The sequence below is a fragment of the Lutra lutra genome, chromosome 12, assembly GCF_902655055.1.
Source record: "Lutra lutra chromosome 12, mLutLut1.2, whole genome shotgun sequence".
Lineage (NCBI taxonomy): Eukaryota > Metazoa > Chordata > Mammalia > Carnivora > Mustelidae > Lutra > Lutra lutra.
Window position 1 is genome coordinate 77,641,262 of NC_062289.1, and position 15,995 is coordinate 77,657,256.

A 15,995-nucleotide genomic window follows, 5' to 3' on the forward strand; every position below is an offset into this window, starting at 1 on the left:
GATGCGGGGCTCGAACCCAGGACCTGGGATCATGACCTGAGCCGAAGGCAGCGGCTTAACCCACTGAGCTACCCAGGCGCCCCTTGTTTTGTTTTTTTAAGACAGAAAGAGCACAAACGGAGCAGCAGGCACAGGGACAGGCAGAAGCAGGCTCCCCACTGAGCAGGGAGACCGACACAGGGCTCCGTCTCAGAATCCTGGGATCATGACCTGACCTGAAAGCAGACACTTAACTGAATGAGTCACCCAGGCGCCCCGTCCTAACCAATTTTAAGCACATAGTTCTGTGGCAGTAAATACATTCACACTGTTGTGTAACCACCACCACCACCACCACCATCCATCTCCAGAACCTTCTCACCTTCCCAAAGTGACTCTGTCCCTATTAAACACTGACTCCCTCTGGCATCCACCATTCCCTTTTCTGTCTGTATGAATTTGACAATTCTAGGGACCTCATGTAAGTAGAATCACACAGTATTTGTCCTTTGGGGACTGGCTTATTTCACTTCGTATAGTGTCCTCAAAGTTCATCATGTAGTATATGTCAGAATTTCATCTTTAAGGCTGAATAATGTTCCATTTTATGGATACAACACATTTTGTTTATCCATTCATCCGTCAATGGACACTTGGGTTGCTTCCACCTTTTGGCTACTGTGAATAATGCTATGAACATAGGTGTGCAAATACCTCAAGTCCCTTTCAGTTTTGGGAAATATACACCCAGAAATGGAACTGCTGGGTCATCTTTGTAGGTTTTTAAGTTAGGAGTTGACATGATATGACTTATATTTTTAAAAATCTCTCTGGATTTTGGAGAACGAATCTGTTATACAGAAATACTCTGATCTCTGTTTAAACATGGTGTCTTGAACCCATACATTTTTGCCTACTTCTTCCAGAAGGTTGCTTACTAAAATGATAGTAAAAAAAATTTTTTTTTCAAGTAGGCTCCACACCTAGCATGGAGCCCAACACAGGGCTTGAACTCACGACCCTAAGATGAAGACCTGGGCTGAAATCAAGAGTTAGACACTTAACTGACTGAGCCACACAAGTGCCCCATAAAAAGATTTTTAAAGAAAGAAAAAAAAAAAAAGACAAGTCCACAAGGAGAAACAAAAAGATCAGTTGACAAATTTAGAAAGCTGGAAATCAGGTCATTTTAGATCTGAGAAGATGGAATATCAGTTGCCAGCATTGTAGGAAACCAAGAAGTAAGCTTAGTTAGTCTAGTGAGTCTGGAAAAATCTGGGAGTTACAGGCAGTAGCCCCACCTCTGAGGAAGGGTGTGGGGTTGAACAAAGAAGGACCAATTGAAAAACCTGTAAGAGGCTGTCCTCTACACCCCCTCCATCACCTGTATCTTCAGGTGAATACCTCACCTCCGTCATGGAAGATGACTTTCACTCCAGAGGATTTAAACCAGAAGGACTCTGGACTTGGACACCGGACGGCTGAGACTACGGTGCAGTAGTAGAGCTGAGATTACTCAGACGTGAGGAAGTTCACGTGCTAACGGGACCGCTAACCCTTTCCTTCAGTTAGCTGCAAGAATGCTGGCCACTAGACTTACACAGCCCTCCACTCTAACCACGACCCTTCCCCTGGGCAAGAAATTAAAGAATTCCTCTCTGGGGAATTCTAAGAGGAAAGAGCCTCAGTACTGAAAATGGGTGATCTCTGACAAAACTGGGTCCCTGTTCGGTCAGCCCACAGTGAGAGTACTGCCTGGTGACTCCGACTCTTAAAGGACGGATGTATAATCAGACTTTTGGGGAAATCCTGATTGGGAAAAAGAAAGAACAAAACAAATGGAAAAAAAAAACAAAACAAAAAACAACCATGAACCCCAAGGAAACAGAAACAGCATATGAGACATAAAAGAAGTTTTAAAATAGAATATTAAGGGGCACCTGGGTGGCTCAGTGGGTTAAAGCCTCTGCCTTCGGCTCAAGTCATGATCCCAGGGTCCTGGGATCGAGCCCCGCATCAGACTCTCTGTTCAGCAGGGAGCCTGCTTCCTCCTCTCTCTCTCTGCCTGCCTCTCTGCCTACTTGTAATCTCTGTCTGTCAAATAAAATAAATAAAATATTAAAAAAATAATAATAAAATAAAATAAAATAAAATAGAATATTAAGATCCAAGGCTATTGTATCCATGAGAGGACAGGATACGGAGTGTGAGAAAAGGTGAGGAGGAGGGTTAACGGAAGAGCAGTAAGAGCAGAGAAAAGTCAGGGGAAAGGGTGCTATATGCTCCTCACAGAGCCTCCGAACGTCAGGGTGATGTCCTACTCTATAAGGGCCCCTTTCCAACGTCTCCACGTAGGCAAGCAATAGTATTAGAGGTTTTGCCACAATTTTTTTTTAAGTGAAAAAAAAAGTCTGAGGGCAGCCCTCTGGCCCCCCATTTCTACCAAAGTGACACAATTGTTCTGAAAAATTACAATCACCACGGAAAATGGTGCGTTTTAGTTTATTGTCATCCTAATTTGATTCAAGGTGACAAGTGAAGTCAGCACTACTGTATTTTATGACGAAGGCAGCATCACCTGAAGACAGTTTCTGCCTTTTTAAAGCACAAGATTCTTACATGAAAAGATTTCTGTTTCTCCGTCTTCTGTCACATGATCGAGAGTCAGATCAAGTCCTGACTGGTTGTCTCTGCTCCCTCGCCCTAGGCAGGTGGGTCCCTAGACGCACGTGGGCAGTGTGTCTGCGCTCGCTTGGGTCATCTTCACTTCCCCAGAGAGGCCAGGTTCATGTACCAGAACAGAGACACCAGGTTGGCAAAAAGCACTCGGAACTGCCAAGAGAACACAGGCCACAGTGAGGCCCTGACTGTCTTTACCAGTCGCCGACCCCCCAGGACAGAGCTCATTTGTTGGTCTGTCCGTCCACCAGCTGCCGCATCCACTGAGCCTTCACTTCGCACAAAGCATGGTGCTAGAGGGGTGAGCAGGACATTATGGGCTGGCAGAGAAAGCAGACGGGACTGCCCCGTGTCCACTGAGCACCAGCTCCTGGCTCAGCTTCTCACCCCAGGACTGGACATCTGGTGATGGCCTCCCTCAGCCCGTCGGTGATGCCCCGCCAGCCCAGGCCGTGACCCTGCTTCCATGTTCTGACGGACATACTCCTGCCTGGAATTACCTTTAGTCAGTGAGCCTCCCTGACGTACAAGCTCCATGAAAGCTCCATGTTCTACCTTGTTAGTCACGGTATCCCCAGAGTTTAGAGCATCGGGGCATACAGTAGGTGCTCAGTAAATGTTTAATAAACTCCCCTGGCCCTTAAGCACTCACCTGCAACCACCTAAAATGGAAACTAATCACAGCCTCCCAGCTTTCTGTCCCGGGGCTGCCCAGAAGGGTCCCATTTTCCAGGCTCTCCCACTCTCCCATCCGGAGATCCCTTCATGTCCTCAGCCATTCTGCCTTTCCATTTCTTTACTTCCTTGTCTGTGTACCTTAGGGTCCATGGCCCATAGCCTTTGTTGCCTTCCCCTGTGGCTCCTTAGTTGTACTCCCCAGAAAACCCACATCCTCCCTGCTTTGCTGCGGCCCTATGCCCATCCACATGAGGATCTCCGGTCAGCTCCCTCTGTCATTAGAGAATGACAGACAAGACAAGACAGAAAAGACAAGAAAACAACAAGACAAGAATGACAGACAAGACAAGTCTACTCTGTCTTTACTCCCCTCAAACCCTTCCTACCTCCTCTCCCCCCGCCCTGCCCTCTGCCCCCCCCCAGAGGAAAGCAGGTGTAGACGGGAGTCCCCAGCGAATAGGCACCTCTCTCCTGTCTTCGTAAAGAAGAGCTTCCGTCTAAAGCACCTCTCTGCTTATGCCCGAATCCCACAACCCCTCTTTAGGGTAGCGTCTGGCCTCCTAGCTTCGAAGCCCTCTCCCATCATTTCTCCCCACCTCTTCACCAACGTCTTAGAGAATTTTGCTGACTTAGGGTTTCTGCTTCATCCACTTCCTGAATCACAGCCGTCTGGCTTTAGCTCTCACGGAGCCACTGGCATTGCTCTTGGGAAGGTCACTGATAAGATCACTGTTAAAACCAGTGAAACTATTCTCATTTTGCTTTAAGCCTACAATATCGGTGGTTGTGTGTCACTGCCTTCTCCTGGCTTTCCGCTACTCCTCATGTGTGTGTGTGACCACCCAGCCTGCACTTCCCTCCCTCTTCCCATCCTTCCAGTGGAGCTGCTGCTCAAGGGAATTCTGCCCAGGTCTCTCCTCTCTAGAGCAGGGGTGAAAACGAGTAGATTACTTAAATTGTGGGCAAAAAAGGCTTAAGGTTGCAGTCATTGGAAAGGCCTGTTTGAGAGGCTTGCTCTTGCTTGGCGCCTGGGTACTTAGAGTTCCTAAGGGTTCCCACCTTCCCCCAACTGCTAACAATGGCTCCTAGGCCTGGACTGCTTGCTAAAACAACATGGCTCATGGCGAGCACTTGCTCTCCTTGGGAGTCTGGAATTCTGATGCGCGCCAGGCCGAGGGTGCCTACGTGACCAGCCGTCCCAAAACCCGCAGGTGCTGTGTCTTCTCAGGGCTTCCCTGGGCAGAAACATGGCGTACACGTTGCCGCATTTTGGTGGTACCAAAGCTCTTTTGGCAAGAGCCTGCTCTGTGTGACCCTCATGGGAGGGAGGGAGCACACGAAGCCAGCATGGATTCCTAGGATCCAGTTGTATATTCTTGTTTTGAGGCTGTAATAAACCCAGGCCAGGAGTATAGACATGCGCTGAGTCTCTCTAGCGTATCTCCAGCCCTGGGTCTCGTCCTGGGGCTGGACACACAAGAGCTGTCTTTGGTGTGTAAAGGCAGTGCACGAGGGCGGGATCCTTCAGCCTTGGTGAGCTGTTCCTGCAGCTTAGAGCCCCTCCAGGCTCCCACCTTGCTCAGTGCAGGAAGTGGGTAGGGGGGCATGGGGCAGTTTCAGCAGGCCACCTCAGAATGCACCCCCCAGGTGCCCAGAAGTGCTGAATCCCATCTGGGTGGCACCCCAAAGGCTGCCCCACGGCAGGTCCCACTCTCTACCTGCTGCTCGAGCACGTCTGCCGTCACTGCACGTGAGGCTGCCTTTGCCTCCCCTGCACATCCTGCTTGGCACCTGTGTGCACTTTGGACTGTGACCTGCAAGGCCAGGCCCTGGCAATATTGAACCCTTGGAAAATTCACGGTGTTCCCGGACTGGGGGTCTTTGCAGAAACATTTCCGGGTGCAGTGGATGAGGTGTGGACCCCTGCTTCATCTGCCCAAAGCCAGAACTGCTACTGATTCTGGGCAGAGAGAAAGCCCTTGGCCATTCCAAGCTAAAACAAAGCTGGTGGAAGGTGAGGCCCCCTCTGGTTGTGCGCGGTGCTGCTGGCCCTCACCTGCAAAGGGACGTAGTTGATATTGACAAACTGCGCGGGGGTCCAGACTTGCCAGCTCACGCACAGCGCTGGCCAGAAGCGTCTCCTTATCTGGACAGCGACCGCAGCTGCGTCTTTCCCCTGGAAAGGAGGGGAATGTGGATGGTGAGCAACTGCCACAGCCCTCAGAACTGAAGCTGGGGTGCCAAGGTCTGGAGGGCCCCAAACCCTAACACGATGGGTTTTAAAACTGGATTTTGTTCCATTGCTATGCAGACAGAGCACCTGTGGGCCTGCTTAGCGCTGCAGCTCTAAGGAGCCGACACTCTGGCTGGGGAGTCAGCACCAGTGAGGCAGCCCGCCTGCGTACCCTGTGTCCGCGGCCCTTGTGGGCCTTCCTCACCTGTACCGGCTGACTGAACGCCGGGATTCGTGCTCTTGCCCAAGGGCACCAGAACTGCCATTCATGCCTCGGCTGTCAGTTCTTCCCCAAACAATCTCCAAAATGGATGCATTTTCAAGCAAAACTTGAAGTTTAAAAAAAAAATGAACCCCAATAAATTGATTATAAATGTCATCTGAGAGGATAAATGCCCAAGAATAGTCATCTCAGAGAAGAATAGCAAGAAGAGGCCTAAACCACTGAAGATTTAAAAAAAAAATACTATGAGATGATGGTAATTAGAAGCTAAAAAAGGAAAGACATACAATGGAAACTAACAGAATCCGGCAAAAGGCCAGAGTGAGGATAATGGCCTGCCCGTACGGGAATGAGAGCGCGATGAAGGGGGTATTTCAGAGCACAGGGGACTGTTCAATAAATGCTAACAAGGCAGTTCGCTGTTTAAGTGAAAAGAAACAAGACAAAAGTAGATCTCCCACACATAAACAAAAAAATAAGAATACTAGAGAAAAGTATAGAGTATTTCTATTATCTTTGTGTTTGTCAAAAGGTACATAATGAAATCATAAAAGAAGAAAGTAAAGCAGAATATTCCCAGTATCTTCCTTGAAGGAAGCCCATAAAGGAAAAAAAATGACATTTGAATACATAAACTTTTTAAACTCCTGTATGGAGAAACACTTTATAAATATACCTTATCTATATATAAATATAAATAAACTTTATCTAACTTCAAATGTTTAACTTTGTCTTCAGTTAAAAGACAAAAACCTGAAAAATGGGAAAAACTTCTGCAGTCTGTATTTGACAAAGTATTAATGTCTTTAATATATACAAATATACAATCAGTGAGAAAAAAAGCAAACACTGATAGAAAATAAGCAGTTCGTAGAAGAAATACACTAAACATATAAAAAGATGTTCAACCTCATAAATAAATATGTATACATTATTTTTTATGTAGCAAATTGCAAACTATTTAAAAGAAAAATACATTCATGGTCATCAAGAGTGTGGGAAAACAAAGCTGTGAGGATTGGGCACTCTGGGGTCACAAAGTCTGGGTCTGACTGGACTCATGGGCTTGCAAATTATGGGATCTTAAGCCGTGGGCCTGAGCTTCTGCAAAATGGGCTCGACTTGCAGCTCAAATGGCACAAAGTACTCACTGCAGAGCTTCGAAGGAGCAGTCAACGAACATTAGCTGTTTGTACTCTCCTGTAGCTTTGCAGGAGAACAAGCAAGGACAGCCTCTTTGGACAATGCTAGGATTTAACCAAACAGGAATCCTTACACGAAAGGGACAGGCATGTGGGGGAACGCCGTGCAGTCAACACGTGGGATCTATGATCAGAGAAAAGCTGGATGTTGGGACAGTGCAGGGAATAGAGCCCATGATACTGTCATTCGAGTCGTGTGGTGACTCGTGTGGTGAGCACAGTGGACAGAGAAGCTGAGTCACCGCACTGTAGAGCTGAAACTAACATACCATTGTGTATTGACTATATTCAAATTAAAAAAAAAAGGAGGGGCGCCTGGGTGGCTCAGTGGGTTGGGCCGCTGCCTTCGGCTCAGGTCATGATCCCAGGTCCTGGGTTCGAGCCCCGCATCGGGCTTTCTGCTCAGCGGGGAGCCTGCTTCCTCCTCTCTCTCTGCCTGCCTCTCTGCTTACTTGTGATTTCTCTCTGTCGAATAAATAAATAAAATCTTAAAAAAAAAAAATGGAGATGCAGAAGCATCTGTACTGTGTGTGGTATAATGTGGTCCCACATATGTCATTTATGTGCTGCGTACTTTACATACTTTTTGGTCTCATATGACCTATGCATTCAGGGTTTTGGTCTTTTAATGAACATATATTCCTTTTGTATTTGGAAGAATAAACACCTCTTTTTACTCTCAGGGACTTACTACTAACCAGTTAGGCGGAAGCATCTTTCCTGCTTCCCCCAGGAACACTTTAGACCACAAGGGGTGTTTGCCTCAGGAACAAGAACTCAAGATGCTGCTTTACAATAAAACCTGCAGGGTAGGAGGAGCTAGTGAACCAGGAGGGGACTGGGCTGGGCAGAACCACAGACATGCCTGGTGACTCCGTGTGAACACACCGTTCACGTGGTGGGCTGTAATGTTTTAAATCTATGCCGACATGTTAACCTCTTCAGAGCACTTCTGATGTTTAGGCACTGAGTTAGCACAGGTTCTGTAATACCGTCGGGGGTCTGGAACTTGTTTCATGAATTGCATCGACCCCCTTCTCAGAATCCCGTCGGTATGAAGCAGAATGTATAGGATTACCAAGGAACCAACCACACGGAAATACACCTTTCAGAATACTCAGGAAAAGACCTTAGGATAGATGAGTAGATGTGCTTCCGTATCGACACATTCAGTGACAAGACCTGAAGGCAGGTAGAAGGAGTGACGACACATAAAAGCTATTCTGTCTGTAACAAATGATGTGTGATATTGAGATATTTGTGACATCTTACTGGGGACCAACAGATGCTGCCAGTGCAGCCGGAGTTTGTGTCTGACGTTCATAAAGGGAAGCGAGGGATTTCACTGGAGTCACTGGAGGGTACTGAGAAGTTCACGGACCCTCCGATTTCCACCCCCAGACGCCAGGCAAAGGACCGCTGTGCCAAACAAAGCTATGGCAGAGACCAACCTCCAGGAAGCTCATGATGAGGAAGAACAACAACAGGAAGGCCGGTGCAAAGAGGAGGCGGTCCAGGAGGAGCCTCTTGACCCCAGCCAAGGGGACCTCGGAAGGGATCCAGTGCTCCATGAAGAGGTAGAAGTGACTCAGGGGTCCTGTGAAGAAGAACCTGAGGCCCCATGGAGGGGGTGAGCAGGACTGTCATTCTCTGGGTGTTCCCTTCTTGGGTCCAGGTTCACCCCCAAATCCCAGGTCCTAAACCTTGCCTCCCTGGAGTCGCCCATCACTGACCACACAGGTCTGTGCGGTCCTTCTAAAAAACAGGGGCTTTCTTTGACTCTGTTTCAAGCATTCTTTTTCTTTTTTCTTTTTGTCTTTGATAGACCTGCCTTGGATCTCCCATCAGTTTCCATGTGGCTACCTCCTTTCAACACTGTCAGCTGGGAGACTTGGTCCATGATTGTTCTGGACAAGAACCCACCACTGTCCCAGCCACTCTCCAGCCCAGGTCCTGTTTTATTATCTTCAGAGTCTGTGTCACTACGTGTCATGATCTCATTTGTTACATCAAATGGTGCCCTCTCGGGGCGCCTGGGTGGCTCAGTGGGTTAAGGCCTCTGCCTTTGGCTCAGGTCATGATCCCAGGGTCCTGGGATTAAGCCCCGCATCGGGCTCTCTGCTCAGCAGGGAGCCTGCTTCCTTCCTCCTCTCTCTCTGCCTGCCTCTCTGACTACTTGTGATCTGTCAGTCAAATAAATAAATAAAATCTTAAAAAAAAAAAATGGTGCCCTCTCTGCCAGACAGAGATAAACGTCACAGGACAGGATCGTGCCTGTCTAATCACTGCATGTGGCCTGGCTCAGACAGGGTCCTCAGGGATAGTAAGCGGATGAATCCCTGGTGTCAGAGCTTCTCCTCCAACCCGCCTGGGCCGTCAGTAAGAGGGAGTCCTGGTGTTGTGCGCGGGCTGGTTAGTACTGCTGCTTTGCATTCCCAAAGGGAGGGTACCTGGGACAGAACTGAACCCAGGCACTGCGGCTACTGGTGCAACAGACCTGTAGCTCTGTAGGACTCAGCAATAAAAAGATGGGCAGGGACCTACGGGTCTTCCCAATTTTGACACTGGAAGTCCTTACACAAGTGGTTCTCAGCCATTGCTTCCCATCCTGCCACAGGTTAAGTAGCGCAGAGCAGGGCTCCTTAGTGAGAGGGAGCAGACTCTTAACTGAATTTATTCTTTGTTCGGTGCTCTCTCCACTCAGGGTGGGGCTTGAACTCAGGACCCCGAGACCAAGAGCTGTATGCTGTACCGACTACGACTGAGCTAGCTAGGGGCCTTAAGAGGGAACCGAAGTCTGGCAGATGGAAACTGTGAATGAGTAATGCCACCTAGCGGGTTCGGACGCATTCCTTTCCTCCAGGGCGACTGGTTTTAACTGCATTATGGAAACGTTGTGATGACCGCAACCAATATGCTTAGAAACACAAAGTGATATTTGTGAAGTTCAAATTGACAAAACGACTTGATGCAAAAGACTTCAAAATAATCCATCTATACCGACACTACCATTGGCCAGAGAACTCAGGGAACACTTGACTGGTAAAACTCCTGAATCTCTGTGCTCTTTGCAATTCCAAGTGGTTCAGAAACTGGACACTTTCAGGATGCCTAAGTATTTATTTCCTGCATGCTTAAAACTATGAAAATAATGGAGACAGCTGGCCATACTTGCGTCTGTTTTCCTCTTTCATGTCTCTGTGTCGAAGGCTAACTGAGTTTTAGATGAGTTATCTGCCCTCAGATTCTCAGCCCAATGAAGAATGCCACCCCCGTCCAAGCAATTCAGAATGAACACCCTAACACAGGTTCACATTATCCAGCGTTCTGATTTTTTCCCATGCTATTTCAATGCATTTTAAAAATTATGTCTCCAAATTAGGTCATTTCAGAAACTTAGTCTTGATACCCTTGCTTTGTTTCAATTAGTCTGCTACTGGGTAGACCGGCCCCATGGTGGAACTCACCCATAAATGGCATATCTGAGAGGCCCACTGACATCTAGCTTTTGAGAGCAGTTTTCTTTTTCCCACTTCTTCTCAATCATCTGGGCCAGGAAGTTCCCAAGTGCTGACAAAATGCCACTGTGGACAGAAATGTAATCAGAGAACAGGAGCAAGCAGCAGGAGGGTGGCCGTTCCTGAATGTAATCAGCATGGCTGAGCTGAGAGCAGCGTGGGACGGGGAGAGATGGCTCTCTTCTAAGGCAGCCCCAGTGTACAGGCCCTACATCAAAAAGTGGAGACGTAGAACTTCACACACACACACACACACACACACGCACACGCACTCTGCACCCATGCCAGCGTCCTGGGTGTGACGCTGCACTGCAGTGTTACAAAATGTTACCAGTGGGGGAGACTGGGCAAAGTGAACAAGGGATCTCCCTGTATTATTCCTTACAAGCGCATGTAAACCTACAACTACCGCAACATAAATTTCAGTAGAAAGGTGGAGATGGGCCCAGTTACTCCAATACCTTCTGATAAGCTCTGTGTGCTAAAAAATCCAAAATTCTTTGTATGTCTTTAAGGACCTTAATATGATCCTTGGCTACCTCCTCCCCATCTGGTCCCTTCCTCACTGTTCATTTTCTGCAGCAACAGACTTTCCACTGCTCCATTGTTAGCTTGTTCTTTCCTCAGGACCTTGCACTGGGTACCTCTGCCCAGAGCTTTCCCTTTCCCTTCGTGCACGGCCTAGTCCCTTCCTTAAGACCTCTGTACTTCCTGTCTAGTTTCTCACTAGAATAGAAAGCCCAGAGGGTAGGGGACCTTACCTACCTACTTACTTGCTGCTGGTACTCGACACCCCGAAAGCATGCTGCCCATGTTTATTTAATAAGAGGGGATGAACTTATAAAATTAACTAATTAAAGCTAACGAAGGAGAGCGATGTCTCGTATAAAGTTTAAAATCCCAAATCAAAGGGTGCAACGAACCAGCAGACCCGGGTGGGGGGCGGCTTTTGTCACCTTTCGCCCAAATGCAAAGCTGCAAGACAAGGAATGCGAACACCTGCCACCCCGCCCGGGAGGCCATGACGCTGGAGGCACGGACCTGAACGCCTCTGACCTCGGAATGAGCGGAGGTGCCAACGGCCAGGGCGGGCCGGACGTGGACCTCCGGCCCGCTCCCACGCACCTTAGGAAGAGGACCTCCAGGGCAGGGGGCCTGACCCCCTCGTTTGGTGCGTTCCTTTGGTCGGGCTCCCTGGCAATGACCTGTCAGAATCAAACGCGCAAACCCCGCCTACGCGGAGCTCTCCGGCCAGTGCAGGGCTTTGGGGGGCACGCGGGGTCTCGCCTTTCGCAGAGAGCGCGTCTCCGGGGCTGCGTCCCCCGCCGGCTGAGGCCGGCCGAGCTCCGGGCTGCCCCCCGCCCGGGGACCCCCTCCGCGGCCGCTCCGCGCAGACCTGGTGGCCGCCTTGGTGAGCACCGGGTAGAGGCGCAGAAGGCGCAGGTACTGGGCGAGCGCCCGCTGCGGCAGCGCCCCGAGCCCCTCCCGGGCCCGCAGCTTGGACGCAGCCGGCGCCATTGCCTCCCCCGCTCCGCGGCCGCCCTGGCCCCCGCCCCCGCCTCCGGTCCGCTCGGGCGCTGGGACGGCCTCCCATTTCCCGCCCCTCCGCGGCCCGCATCGCGGCCCGGGGCAGACCCCACCGTGCGCCGCGCGCGCGTCCGCACACTTTTCCCCGAGTCCCTATCCGGCCACTTCCCCTCGTGCGCCCGCGGCGATAGGCGCTCGGCGGGGCGGGGCGCGGCGAGCTTCCCGATTGGGCGGCGGGCGCTTCGCTCTCTCGCGAGAGTTGGTGGGAGCGCGCCAAATTTCTCCGGGAGAGCGGCGGCGGCGGCCCGGGCGCGGCGCGATGGTTCTGAGGAACACCGGGCGGCGGCGCGCGGAGCCGGGCCCGGACGGCGAGGCCAGCCGGTGAGGGACGGTGAGGGGCGGTGAGGGGAGGCGGGCGGGCCTGCCTTGTGCGGAGCTCCTGGCGCGCAGCCGAGGCGGGGTCCTCCACAGGCCGCCTCCCAGCGGCGCGGTCCTCCCGCGCTCGCCCTGCTTTCCGCGCACCGAGGACAGACGGCTCTGTGGAAGCCGGAGCTGACCGAGCCGCCTCTCGGTGCCTGCAGACCGGGGCGCGCGGGAGACCGGCGTCGCTGCGGTCACAGCGCGCGCTCCTCGCCTCCTCTCGCTCCCGGCTCGCGCGGGGTCGGGCCCGGGGCTGTGCGGGGACGGGACGGTGTGCGCGGGGCCGGTCCGGGGGCGGTGGGGGGAACCCGGCGCTGTGCTTGCGCTAGGACGACCTCCGGGGCCGACCCCAGGGGCTGCGCGGTGACTGGGAGGTGTGAGAGTGGGACCGGCCCCCGTGCTGGGGCGGGTCGTCTTCGAGGTGGGTGCCCGGCAGGGGCGGCGACAGGCGCACGCTTTGTGAATGGAAACTGAGTCAGAGCAGGTGGTTCGAGTAGTTTCTTTCAGATCCTGTGTCGGTTGCGGAAGTGCACCTTGTAGACGGCAGAAGTAGGTATTTCCTTGTGTTGATCTTCATTAAGTCCTGCAGGTGCTGTTTGCTGCCTTCGCACCGCAGGCAGAGGACGCCGATGCGTCGCGGCTTGTTTTTTTGACAGAACTAGAACCCAGTCCAAATTGGTCGTCAAAATTCTTGCCTTTATCCCCCGCCCCCCACTATGCTGCCAGCTGTGAGGTTTTCGTTGTTGCAAGATGCACGAAAGCCTTGTGTGGTCGATGTTGTCAAGTTCATTTTACCAGGAAACACACTAACAATGCCCTGGAGAACTGTCATTTTAAAAATAAATGAAAATACACAGAAAGCTTCTTTGTTTTGAGTTAACTGTAGATTCTCATGCAGTTGTAAGAAATCACACAGAGGACATGCCTGGGTGGCTCAGTTCCTTCAGCATCTGCCTTGAGCTCAGGTCGTGATCGCAGGGTGGGGATGGAGCCCAGGCTCGCTGCTCAGAGGGAGTCTGCTTCTCCCTCTCTCCTTGCTGCTCCCCCCGCTTGTGCTCTGTCAAATACATAAATACTATCTTAAAGAAGAAAAAGAAAAGGAAATTACTCAGAGATCCCATATACCCGTAAGCCAGTTCCCCCAGTGGTAATGTCTTGGTCACTAGAGTACCAGGTCACAAGCAGGAAATGGCCGTTGGAGCGATGCATGCGCACGCGGTTATGTATGCCAGTGTATTTAGTTCTGTGCACGTTGTGTGTCTGTGACCACCACAGTCAAGACACAGGACAGTTCTGTCCCCAGGATCCCCCATGCTACCCTTTCAGAGCCACGGCCACCTTCATTCCCCCCTTTTCCTCATCCATGGCAGCCGCTAATCTAGCCTCCACCTCTAATTTTTATTTATTTATTTATTTATTTATTTATTTATTTGACAGAGAGAGATCACAAGCAGGCAGAGAGACAGGAGAAAGCAGGCTCCCTGCTGAGTAGAGAGCCCGATGCGGGACTCGATCCCAGGACTCCGAGACCATGACCTGAGCCGAAGGCAGCGGCCTAACCCACTGAGCCACCCAGGCGCCCCATAGCCTCCACCTCTAATTTTATTTCAAGAACTCTACTTAAGTCAGATTACACGTCAAATTATAAAAAGTCAGGTTGGCTTTTTCCACTCAGCATAATTCCCTTGAGATCCATCCAAGTTACTGCATGAATCCATAAGTTTCTTCTGTTTTGTTGACGGATAGTCTTCCGTGGGATGGATATACCCTAAGTTAATTATTATTTATCCGTAGGTAATGTTTCGCTTTGTTTCCATGTTTTGGCTATAATGAGTGAAATGGTATGAATGTTCACACATGAAGTTGTTTTTTTTTTTTTAAGATTTTATTTATTTATTTGACAGAGATAACACGTAGACAGAGCAGCAGGCAGAGAGAGGAAGGGAAGCAGGCTCCCGGCCGAGCAGGGAGCCCGATGTGGGACTCGATTCCAGGATCCTGGGATCATGACCTGAGCGGAAGGCAGAGGCTTTAACCCACTGAGCCACCCAGGCGCCCCCACAGATGAGTTTTTGTATGAAACAGTTTTCTCTCCTCTGGGATAAATGCCCAGGAAGGGGACAGAGGGAGGGGGGAGACAGACTCAGTTTCATGACCCTGAGATCATGACCTGAGCCAAGATCAAGTCAGGCGCTGAGCTGACGGAGCCACCCAGGCGCCCCTATGCGTTTTTAATATCCCCCGAGGCGGCAGCATCTAGCCTTGGTGCTTGTTTTCTTAGTGTTCTGGTTACAGAGTTGAATGGGTTTTGAGGTTCCTGCCCTAGTCATGTTTCCAGTGACTCTTGTTACTTTGATGAACCGTTTTTGTCAAATACGAGGTTTTTCAGGGGTGCATCGACTGTTGCATCCAAAGTGCTTACACTGGGTGCACGGAGGTTGCAGGAGTAGAGTCATGATCCGTGAAGACAGGATTTCCCTCCTCCTTTCATTCAGGGACGATGGCCCCTCTTCCTCCGTCTCCGCACTTAAGCGCCTGGAGCGCAGCCAGTGGACGGATAAGATGGATTTGCGGTTTGGCTTTGAGAGACTCAAGGAGCCGGGCGAGAAGACAGGCTGGCTTATCAACATGCACCCGGTAAGCACCTGGGCAGCTGCGCCCTCCTTGTGGCTTAGGCCTTGGAAGAGTGGGCGGCGCAGGTGGCGGTGGGACCGAGGGTAGCTCTCCTCCTTTCTCCTTCAGCATCACCGGGCTGTAAAGAGGCTCCTGGGAAAACAAGGCTGAGGGGGTTCCCTGTTAACTCATAAAAAGTTTTCAAGAATGAGGGAGAGATTGAGAGAAATCCTCGCTTGCAGGTGTTGTGATGAGGTTCTCGTGGACGGGGAATGTTTATGTGGGGACGGAGAAGGAGTTTTTTCCTGTGCTCAGTTTCCTGAAGAGTAGGAGCAGGAGGGTTCTCGTACTGCCTAGAGGATGACTTTGTGCCCGTGTTAACTGATTCTCTCGTAGACTGAGATTTTAGATGAAGACAAACGCTTAGTCAGTGCAGTGGATTACTACTTTATTCAAGATGACGGGAGCAGATTTAAGGTAAGGGCTTGAACCCCAAGAACCTAAGACCCACTCAGTGATGAGATGTAGCTGGGTCCAGATGGCAGGTGTTCTAGGAGGAGAGGGGTGGAGAGGCTTCTGGTGTGCAGCTGCCTGAAGCCTCTGGAGACATGGGCCCCTTGGAGCCACATGGGTCACCGTTCAAGATGAGAACCAGCTTGGAAGGACTGAAAGGGGGTAGTTTTGTGTCTCAGACTTTGTCCTTGCCGTCCGTGCAGCTGCCGATTCTGGACCGCGTCATCTTGTAAGAGACTTGTGGGTATAGTGGCAAACAGCCGGTCTCACTTTTCTCCTTTCTTCTTTCTCGTCACCCCTGCATGGGCTGGTGGCTCTTACAGGTGGCCTTGCCCTACAAGCCGTATTTCTACATTGCGACCAGGAAGGTAAGCCCGGTGCGTAGAATCAGGTCACACGGCCGATGCTTC

General features: G+C 50.8%; 2 protein-coding genes and 1 long non-coding RNA gene across 7 annotated transcripts in view; 2 read left to right on the plus strand and 1 right to left on the minus strand.

Moving 5' to 3' along the window:
* Positions 1 to 160: 160 nt before the first annotated feature.
* On the plus strand, positions 161 to 8,120 carry LOC125081960 (uncharacterized). Its single transcript, XR_007121838.1, has 2 exons — positions 161 to 292; positions 7,678 to 8,120. It is a non-coding gene; the product is annotated as an uncharacterized LOC125081960 (long non-coding RNA).
* Positions 2,465 to 12,189, minus strand: PXMP2 (peroxisomal membrane protein 2). Of its 2 annotated transcripts, XM_047696948.1 has the most exons (5): positions 11,909 to 12,183; positions 10,462 to 10,578; positions 8,446 to 8,605; positions 5,393 to 5,512; positions 2,465 to 2,811 (listed from the first exon to the last, which is right to left on the minus strand). In XM_047696948.1, the coding sequence occupies exons 1-5, from the start codon at positions 12,028 to 12,030 to the stop codon at positions 2,743 to 2,745; spliced, it is 588 nt and encodes a 195-aa protein (XP_047552904.1). In that variant the 5' UTR covers positions 12,031 to 12,183; the 3' UTR covers positions 2,465 to 2,742. The 2 variants fall into 2 exon arrangements, with proteins under 2 accessions (XP_047552904.1, XP_047552905.1); XM_047696949.1 differs by lacking the exon at positions 2,465 to 2,811 and having other exon boundaries at positions 8,360 to 8,605; positions 11,909 to 12,189.
* Positions 12,190 to 12,319: 130 nt separating this feature from the next.
* The window catches only part of POLE (DNA polymerase epsilon, catalytic subunit), a 48,293-nt gene continuing 44,617 nt past the window's right edge, over positions 12,320 to 15,995 (plus strand). For all 4 annotated transcript variants that reach the window (XM_047696944.1, XM_047696946.1, XM_047696947.1 and 1 more), the window contains exons 1-4: positions 12,320 to 12,420; positions 14,955 to 15,096; positions 15,469 to 15,549; positions 15,909 to 15,953. In XM_047696944.1, coding sequence (XP_047552900.1) covers positions 12,359 to 12,420; positions 14,955 to 15,096; positions 15,469 to 15,549; positions 15,909 to 15,953 — 330 coding nt within the window. In that variant the 5' untranslated portion in view covers positions 12,320 to 12,358. The remainder of the gene's footprint in view (positions 12,421 to 14,954; positions 15,097 to 15,468; positions 15,550 to 15,908; positions 15,954 to 15,995) is intronic.